The sequence below is a fragment of the Benincasa hispida genome, chromosome 6 (genome assembly GCF_009727055.1).
Source record: "Benincasa hispida cultivar B227 chromosome 6, ASM972705v1, whole genome shotgun sequence".
In the NCBI taxonomy this organism is placed as follows: Eukaryota; Viridiplantae; Streptophyta; class Magnoliopsida; order Cucurbitales; family Cucurbitaceae; genus Benincasa; species Benincasa hispida.
Window position 1 is genome coordinate 42139476 of NC_052354.1, and position 10181 is coordinate 42149656.

The 10181-nt window shown below is 35.7% G+C and overlaps 1 protein-coding gene across 3 annotated transcripts; it reads left to right on the plus strand.

Moving 5' to 3' along the window:
* The first annotated feature begins 2169 nt into the window (after positions 1-2169).
* Positions 2170-8362, plus strand: LOC120079649 (transcription factor PIF3). Of its 3 annotated transcripts, none has more exons than XR_005482307.1 (9): positions 2172-3490; positions 3644-4889; positions 4978-5079; positions 5178-5243; positions 5412-5477; positions 5596-6078; positions 7493-7574; positions 7661-7925; positions 8198-8362. XR_005482307.1 is itself a non-coding variant. In XM_039033919.1 (9 exons), the coding sequence occupies exons 2-8, from the start codon at positions 3399-3401 to the stop codon at positions 7565-7567; spliced, it is 2130 nt and encodes a 709-aa protein (XP_038889847.1). In that variant the 5' UTR covers positions 2172-2970; positions 3365-3398; the 3' UTR covers positions 7568-7574; positions 7661-8146. The 3 variants fall into 3 exon arrangements, 2 of the variants coding, with proteins under 2 accessions (XP_038889848.1, XP_038889847.1); XM_039033919.1 differs by lacking the exon at positions 8198-8362 and having other exon boundaries at positions 2172-2970; positions 3365-3490; positions 7661-8146; XM_039033920.1 differs by lacking the exon at positions 8198-8362 and having other exon boundaries at positions 2170-3490; positions 7525-7574; positions 7661-8146.
* The last annotated feature ends 1819 nt before the right edge of the window (positions 8363-10181 follow it).

The window sequence follows — 10181 nt, forward strand, 5'->3', positions numbered from 1 at the left end:
ATTTTACCAAATATACCTTAATTTCTAAATTTATTTTTTAAGTTGATGATGTGGGGATAAGAATTCAAATTTTTAATTTTTTAATCACTAATATATATCTTAAGTAGGTTAAGTTATGCTAAAATTTGACAACTTTTAGGTAAATTGTTACTTCTATCCTTACAAAGGGGAAATTCTTTGAATTTGTAGGTGGTGTTTGGCGTGAGGAGATGAGATGAGATGAGTTGAGATATAAATTCAACTCATTTTTTGGGAGGCCAACTTCGTATATCACCACATTTTATACCATATCCACTAACAGTGCTCTTAGCCCTCATCACTATCAATGCCTTATTGCTCAACTCTGATGACAGACTTCAATGGCTACTTTCGATGGCCAATTCCGATGACCACCTCCGACGGCCAACTCTGGTGACTACCTCCAACGACTAATTTTAATGACTACCTCTGACAGCCAACTTCGACAACTACCTCCAACGACTAAGTTGATGACTACATATGGTGGCCTAACTATGTGCAACCACTTTAGACGCCCAACTCCAGCGACTCGACAACCACCTCCAACGGCCAATTCCGGCGACCACATCGACGGTCATATCCAACAACCACCGCCTGTGGCTAACTCTGACAACATCCAACCACCATTGTTGATGGCCAACTCCGGTGACCTTTAATGGCAACGACTCCATCAACTCCATGACCATTATTTTGAATTATGACTACTACAAATTTGGGTTTTGTTGACATACGAGTTTTTTTTATTTTGTTTATGCTCGTATCATAAAACCGTCGATACAATCTTAATTCAAAGTTTAAAAATTATTATTAATTTAAAAATATATATAAAACATCAATAAATGTTTATATTTAAATTGACTCACAAAATTATCAATAAAAACACCTATGTTGACATATAAAAATATGTAAGTTCCGTCAAAACGTTGAAATCCCGATTTTTTTATTACTTCATAGTATTTTATAGTAGTTCTTTATAATAATTTAACATTAATAAAATCACTTTTATCAGGTAAGAAATCAAACAAACTTATATGTAAAAATACTTTTGAGAAAAAATTATCAGACACATTAGTGTTTTTAGTCATGTACAAATTTGTAAAATGATTGCTTAAATTAAAAAAAATGAAATATATGATCCAAACGTAAATCCTAAACTCATTTCCGAAACCCCCAACAATACATTTGTGCTTATGTTAAGCAATAAAATAAAGTACAATCTATAGTTTATTAAAAAAATATATGTAGAATTACAGAATAAAAAAGTATTCAACAAAAATAATCATCACAAGAATATATTATTTATGTAAAAAAATGCACCAGATATTCTGACATATGACCTCAACATCCCAAATACAAAAAACACAGATAATAGACATATGACTCTAGTTATATGAACTCAATTTAGCTTGCCAAACAGTCTTGTAGTTTCTTTGTGAATTTCTCGCGACGGAAAGAGTATTCGTTGTTAGTTTTTGTTTTTGTTTGTGTCCTTAATATCCACGAGGGTCTTATGAAAAAGATTATTTATTTATTTAATAATCATCTTCAACAGATTTGATTTAATTATATGCGGATGTTAAATACTATATGATATACATGGTTGAAAGTTGAAAGCCATATCAAGAATTTGTTAAAAACAAAATAAAGACAAACCTATAAATAGTTATGTATATAAAATTTAGGAAGTAAAGTAAATTATCTTGAAGGTTTAAAGACAAAAGAAGAATATAAATCTAAACTTTCAGATACCATCATAGGCATTTTGATACTTGGATGAATATGAGTTCTAATTAAATTTAATCCATAGATACTGTATTTTGCTAAAGTTTGACACAAGTGTTAAGACATTTCTATATAATTAATTTTCACTTGCCCTTGTTTCTAATAGACTATTTTTGTTGTAGATACTTTGCTTAAGATTGTTATCTATATATAAATTTTATGTCAATCAGTTGTAAAGTGGGAGAGTTGAAATACATTAGTTTTAATTTTTCAAAATATTATTTAGGGTAAAACTTTATGTCAATCATGGTTGAGTTGGTTGTATAAAACTTTGGATTAGAGCTTAAAATGGTGCATAGTAACCCTCCTTTATTGATGTCTATCTATAATATTATCCGAAAAGGATGACATCCAACACATGCATTGTATCGCATTGCACCCAAATGCTGAGAGATCCGATACAAACAACAAACACGACACAACAAAAAAGAAGAAATATGCCACTCAGATAAGAATATGGAATGGGGGAGCAACTTTATTTTGCAGACTGTATGTTCAATCATCCATTTCATTCAAACGATTCTGTTCTGCCCCAATCTCAGGGAGCAAACTGCAGGAACAACAAGAACAACAAGAACAACAACACCCCTTCTTCTTAAACTTCACCAAAAATCAATCCATCATTGTTATCAATGTATAGTTTCAATCAATGATTGATGAACAGAGCTTCTCTTCACTTAACCACCGGTTCACGGTGGCGACGACGACGGTGGTGGCAGTGGTGACCCAGTTCATCTCAACCAGAGGTTTCATGGTGGACCCACTTTCAACCTAATTTGAGACTAGGATTCAGAAGGTGTCACAGTCCTTTTCTCCACTCAGATGCTCTCTATTTTGTTTTCACTCTTTGCCCTTCATTTTTCTCGCTATAACTCTGGTGCCCTTTTGCCCTTTTGCCCATTTTCCTTCTTCCACCTTCCATTGGGATCTTCTTTCTCTCTTTTTTCCCCTTCTGTTGGCTAATTTACGGCTTTCTGGATCGTTCGATTAAACCCCAATTCGTATTTTCAATGCATTTGGATTCGTGTATTTGGACTGCTTCGAGGATCTCACTTTTCCTTCTAGTTTTTGTTTCTTTTCCGCTCGTTTAACCGCCGGATTTCCTCAGGTTTTCCCTTCTGGTTTAGCTGTGGGATGTCATTTGTCAGGCTCTTTGTTTGTCTTCTTCAAGTAAATATACTCTTCTCCCATTAATTTCCTCTTTCTTGCTCGTCAGACTGCCAATTAAACAAATACTTCATCTGGGATCTGTTGGATTCGCCTTTCTTCTTGAGTTTTTTATATATATATATATATATATATATTAATACACGCTTAATTTTGGATTTGGGTGTCTGTGAGATTCATTAAACAATTGCTTTATTTAATACCTCGTTTGAGTTGTTAAAATATATTTTCTCTCAGAACTCTATTTGACTCCACTGATAGGGACGTTGGTTTTATTGTAAGCCCGTTTGTCTTTGATGATTTAGAGGTGTTTAATCCCCTTTATATTCAACTGGGTTCGTCTTATTATATTCATTTGGATTTAGCTTGTGGAGTTTAAACGTGACTTATTTCCCAGTAAAGAGGCAAAGAATTTTTCCCATTTTCCAACCATGCCTCTATCTGAGCTTTATCGTGTGGCCAGAGGGAAGCTGGATTCAACTCAAGACAAAAACAACATGGTTGCTTCTGATTTATCTATGAAGTAAGTCTTAGCTAGACTTGACTTGTGGATCTTAACGATCATCATTATTCCTTTGCTTATTGTTTATGAAGTATACTTTTGCTTTCTGGGTTTTGTTCTCTGTATTTTTGTTCTAAATTTTAGCTTCTTGTTTCTCTTGGGCTTTGAATGCAGTCCTGAGAATGACGTTTTCGAGCTGGTGTGGGAGAATGGCCAAATTTTGTTGCAAGGCCAGTCCAATAGGACCAGGAAGAACTCAAATTTAAACACTTCACAGGGTCAATGTTTACCATCTCATAGTCCCAGGGATAGAGATAGAGATGCAGGATATTTCAACAATGCAAAGATGGGGAAGTTTGGGGCTATTGATTCTGTAGTAAGAGATGTTATGTCAACGGCCCCTTCGCCGGACGTTGAATTAGCTCATGATGATGATGATATGGTACCTTGGCTAAGTTATCCTCTTGATGGACATCTACAACACGATTATTCTTCTGATTTCTTACCTGAATTATCTGGTGTCACTAATGACTTTCCCTCACGCAATAGCATTGCATCTTCTATAGGCAAAGCTAATGGCGGTAATCAGGTGAACAGAGAGAGAGATATGAACCTAAATTCTTTGCACGGAGCTAATCTAGAAGATGGCAATATGTCCAAGCTTTCTTCCTTAGATGTTTCAACTACGAAACCTAGAAGTAGCACGAACCAATTACATTCATCAGCATCCCAGCAAAGCCAGACATCATTTCCACATCTCAGAACAAAATGTACTGGAGGCACTGAAAATACTACAGGCAAGATTCTCCATGATTCTCTTGTGGGCCACTCTCCTCAGGTTCAATTGATTGCAAGCAGTTCTTCAAGCACAGCAAGGCAAAAGCTAGATCCAACTCCTCCAAGTAATTCATCCCATATCATAAATTTCTCCCATTTTCTGCGACCTGCTGCTCTTCTCAAATCCAATCCTCAGAACCATGGTGTCCCTGGAACTAGGGGTTCGTGCAATTTGGACAGCATGGTTAAGAACTGTTCGGCTGCTAATAATCAACCCCATGAATCATCATTAATTGCAACTCGAGGTGGTATAAGAAATGAATCAAGTTCATGTTGTAAAAATGCGGTAGTGCCTTCCATAGATGGTAAAAATACATCAGATGCCAAGGCTCCTGAGCAATCACAGGCTAACAAACAGCCTGAGGTTGCTTGTTTGGGAGATTCAGCCGACCACGATGACTGCCTTAAACATTGTCTTGAAGTTGGTGCAACGAAAGGATTGCCAGATAGTGAGAAGGCTGTTGAATCTGCAATTGCTGCTTCCCTTTGTTCACGGAATAGTGTGGAGGGGGCTTCTGATGATCCACTGCTTAATAGGAAGAGAAAATGTCATGACACTGAGGATTCTGAATGGCATAGTGATGTGAGTACCAAATTGTATCCTTGTTTTGCCTTGTGTACCTCGATTGTTTCCCAAATAGATAAATGAGAAGTATTTACAACAAGTGCAGGATGTAGAAGAAGAATGCAATGATGTGAAGAGAGTGACTTCTGCTCGAGGAACTGGTTCAAAAAGAAGCAGGGCAGCAGAAGTGCATAATTTATCAGAAAGAGTGAGTCTTCTTGTTATGGGAACTGTACTTTTTGCTTCATATATAAAATTTAGCCCTTTTTATTCTTTAGTGGACTCATTCTTAAAATTCTGCAACAGCGACGTAGAGATAGGATCAATGAGAAGATGCGTGCACTGCAAGAACTCATACCAAATTGTAATAAGGTTGGCCTATTAATACTCTCTTGATGGGGTTCATTTGTTGCTTGATCAATTAAATTTTTTGAACTTGCCACATTAATTTACTCAAGTACTAAGAAAACGAACATGGAATTATGAATTCTTGAAAGTAGTGCGACTTGATTTTTTTCTTAATCTACATGGAATTACTAGGTCGACAAAGCTTCCATGCTTGATGAAGCCATTGAGTACTTGAAAACACTTCAACTTCAGGTTCAGGTGATGCTCTGTTCCCTAAGGAAGAAAAATGTATTTATTTTGCCCCCTCCAGCCCCACAATTCGGAAGTTGTCATTGTGTAGAACAATTGAGATTCATGTATTTCACTCATTATGCAGATTATGTCGATGGGAGCTGGTTTGTTCATGCCTCCTGTGATGTTCCCTGGAGGAATGCCACCCATGAATGCACCTCACATTTATCCACCCATGGGTTTAGGAATGGGAATGGGATTTGGGATAGGTATGCCAGACATGAGTGGTGGTTCTCCTGGTTTTCCCATGGTTCAAATGCCACACATGCAAGGAATGCATTTCCATGGCCCATCTATGCCAGCTCAAACTGTAATGCATGGACTGCCAAGTTCTAACTTTCAGGTTCTTGGATTTCCTGGTCAAGGACTTCCCATGCCCATGCCACGCCGACCGATTGCACCGTTTTCTGGAGGACCTTTTATGACTAATTCCAGTGTGGCAGTAGCTCCTGTGGAGAATTTTGGTTCAGCTGCAGCCTGCAACTCGAAAGATGCATCTCCAAACATTAATTCACCCATGGTGCCAAATGGTGGCACCGACCCTTCAATTACTCCAGCTCTTGGACAGGTTTGCAGAAATATTTTTTAGACTTTTTAAGATGAAGTTCTTAGCATACTTGTTTTGAACTTTTATCCATATATGCACGAACTTTGTTATGTTTTAACAGTAGGATAGAGTTTATCATATAAACATTTTGTCTCTCAATTTTACTCCTGAAATTTAAGTAGTTAAGTAATCTCTGGTATCAGTTCTTCCTTCCTTTTAGTAACAATAACAAGAAGCGCCTAAACCATATTCAGGATCAAAACACTTTACCTATTTGCCAAGAAACACAGGATCAAAACACTTTACCTATTTGCCAAGAAACACACCTTAATCTGTAGAAAACCGGAGTCCACTGTCATTCACCCTTTTTTCTTCCTTCTTCCCTTCTATCTCTCTCAAATAGTTAATCCCCCCAAAGGGCCAAAACTCTCTTGGCAGTTACACTTGAACTGGTTTCTGCTCGAGCTATTATTTGTGCACTGAAGAAACTCAGCATAGCAATAACCCTCTTTCCTCCTCTCTCTTTGACCCCTCTCCCCCAAACTCGTTTGGTGGGATTTTCTTCTTACTGCATTAGTGTTGATCTGGATGGTGCTGGTAAGAAGAAGATGATAAGGTGGTTGAAAAAAGTGTTGATAAAATGGAGTTTCTGGTTTCTAGATCATCCATGTTGATTTGGTGGGATTTTTTCTTTTAACTCATTCTGCTGGTAAGAAGAGTTGAGTTAAATGGGGGCTATTTTCCGGAGCTTCTGTATTTATTGGCTAGATTGTTTTGCTTGGTCGACTTGTAAGAGGAGAAGATGAGGTTTGCCGGCTAGGTTAGAGAGAGAGAGAGAGAGAGAGAGAAAGATATCAATAGAGTTTTTCAATAGAGGACAAAATTTACTATCAAATGAAAAATTCCATGTTATTTAAAACTGATAATTTATGCACAGCTACATCATCATTTAACTTACCCTACTTAGCTTTCCGTCATTGTCCCTTATAAAACAATGATTTTAGAGGCTACTTTTCTCACCTTCTCAAACTTCAAGAATTAAAATGTTTCTCAAAAAAAAAAAAATATATATAACAATTAGAAGACCAAATTGAGTCTTAATTCAATTCTCTCCCCCCGCCCAAGAAAAATAAAAAAAGAACTATTTTTAATCCTTCATGGAAATATTGAATTATCCTGTTTCTATTTCTCTCAACTATTACTTGGTGAATTTTGTGTAACTTTAGTTGATTATTTACAAGAAAAAATATATATTATTCATCCGATTGGTGTTTGATTCGACGATTCCCCAGTGTTGGTATAGGCTTTTAGACAAAATATGCAGAAGTACCCAATTCTTCATTAGAATTGAGAAAATGAAGAAAAATATTAACATATCGTGTATTCTGTTCTGAATGCGATATTTGATTTCCATGAATGATGTTCTTTACTGCAGGCTAATGAACAAGCTTCCTGTGTTAATGGCAGCGGTGTGAACCCCACCAGCAAAAACGACCTTATAGCTAACTAAAGTGCATGTGAGTGGAATTTGCAGTGTTGTTTTTCTGTTGTACCTAGTCAGTGATCAGGGCTGATGGCATTTAAATCTCTTTATTCTATGCAGATTATTATTGAAGAAATCACATTCATTAGGCAGATTGTCTCTGTATCTTGAAAAAAAGCCATGCCATGGCCATGACATTCTGCTTCGGCTTGTTCATAAATACTTCGGCGAATATAAAGGATCGATCACGAGATCCCGCTTTGGACTTGGAGAACTTTAAGGTGTACCACAATTAAGTATCTGAAGTTTAATCAGGTTCTGATGCTTGCATATACGTATTTCTTACTGGGAGGGGACTAGATAGGCATAATGCAACTGAAAATTTGTAAGTAGATTAGACTTAATTATAGCAAATAAATTCTCTCCCATTCTCTATCTTCATATGAGTTTCTCCTGAACCATTTATGGATTTGTAGCTTGGCCTTTACATCCTAAAATTGTTTGCAACTGGAACCTGCATGTGGTGATCAACTTGTGTAACTTAAAGTTGATCTGTAGAACATAAACAAAATTTTGCATATATGCTAATGTCATAATCTTTTCTTCCCTTTTTAGCTGGGTTTAAACCAAGTTTAATTATTGCTTCATGCAATATAGGGTTGAAGATCCATTGAGCAGATACCAAATTCTCCCTTTTGGACCAGAGAATAAGCTTGGCCAAATATGTGGCTGTTTCAGCCATTTTTCACATTAGAGTTTTTTACTATTTCTTCATTACTAGATTCTTTTCAAGCTTCTTGAGTGAAGATGACAGTTTTGTATAATAATATTCCCTATGTCATATAAACACACTCATGACTTTGAATGATACTAAGAAGGTCAGGAAATAACATTTTAAGTGCTTAAAAAATGTTGGAACAAAAAATATTTTTAAGTGCTGTCATGTAAGTGGAGGTCAATTAATAATCCAAGTAGCTCTAGGTTATTAATTGATTATGTTCTTCAAGTATTGTAATCACACAATATTGTAAAAGGGTTATTCTAAATCACCTAAAATTCACAAATAAGCATGCTTTGGATTTGCTACTTGTAATCAACACATTGGTACAAATATATTATGCATTAACCCCTTAGCCATACATTGAAATTGAAATACACCCAACACCTTGGATTTTGCTACTTGGTGATCAACACAAGCACAACATACATTAAACTCTAGCTAAACAAAAGAACATATGAAGCATTTAAAGTTAAAACACATCCCAGAACCACAAAAATTCAATAAGAAATAAGAAATTATGTATAAACCCTCAAAATCAAACAATGGGTTTCACCTAGTTCTAAGCTAGCATACTCACCTTAGCCACAAATCTAGTCCAAGATGAACTTTTCAATCAGACAATGCTAAAGAACTAAGAAAAATGGAGGAAAAAAGAAGAGGAGAGGAGAAAATTGGATTGGGGGCTAAAAGCCCAAGCATAAATGGCCTAAAATCGGACCAAACGTATATATATATATATATAAAAAGCATAGATGCCACGACACCTAGGGATAGCGCCACGGCGCTAGAGGCTTTTGTCGAAGCTTAGAAGGTGTGCACTGGAGCGCTCAACGCGTGAATGCAGGGTTTCTTCTTCCATCAATGTTCAGAGCGACGTGGTGCTACAACAATTATCTAGATTTTGGAAAAATGCATCGGGTGCAACGTCGAGCGAGTGCCGTTGTGCCAGGCATTGAGGGCATTTTCATCATTTCTTCTATTCTCTTCATAGTTGATGCTCTAGAGCTCCATTTTGGTTTGTTTTCATCTTGTTTTAGTTCCAATGGTCAATTCTACCTCTTAATTGCTCAATATCTACAAAATCATAGAATAAACATGTAAAATCCTAGAACGAGTATGAATTAAGCTAAGGAAAGTAGCACATTTTTTGTGCTAACACGAGATTTAATACCTCATTGTGGTGTCAGTCTCCAGATTTTTTTTTTTTTCGTATTTATGATATTAGAATTGTTTTGTTGGATTGGAGTTCTTTTCTATAGCTAGGGTCGAATTCTCTCTTTTCGTATATTTTCATTTTTCTCAAGGAAAGTTCAGTTTCGTATAAAATAATAATAATAATTTCTTAAGCAAAATACACTTTTGGTCCTTGAAGTTCAAAGTTAGGGTCTATTTGGTCCCTGGGATTTCAAAAGCTATATTTTAGTATCTTGGTATGAAAAATTGTGCTAAATGGTCCATATGTTAATTTGACCATTAGTTGACTAATGAAAATTTGATGTGATTATTTAATAAATTTCAGCTAAATTTTTATGATATGAAATTGATATATTTTTAGAGGGAAATAAATTTGAGCTTTTTTTTGGAAATTTATGAATTTTGGACATGTCATTCAATGGTTAAATTGGGTGTTGGTTGAACTTATTATCGTGCAAAATTTTATTTTACTAAAATGAATGAGTTTATGGAATTTTACATTGAGTGAATTAGTTAGGATTAGGTCGAAGGTTAAAGTAGTCAACTTTTATATAAATTTAGCGTTAAAATTTTAAATATCCAATGATTGATTGATATAACATCATTTTTAGAGAATTGCAAATACAGCCAAATCTATCAGTATAGACTCTTCTTACTAACATGGTT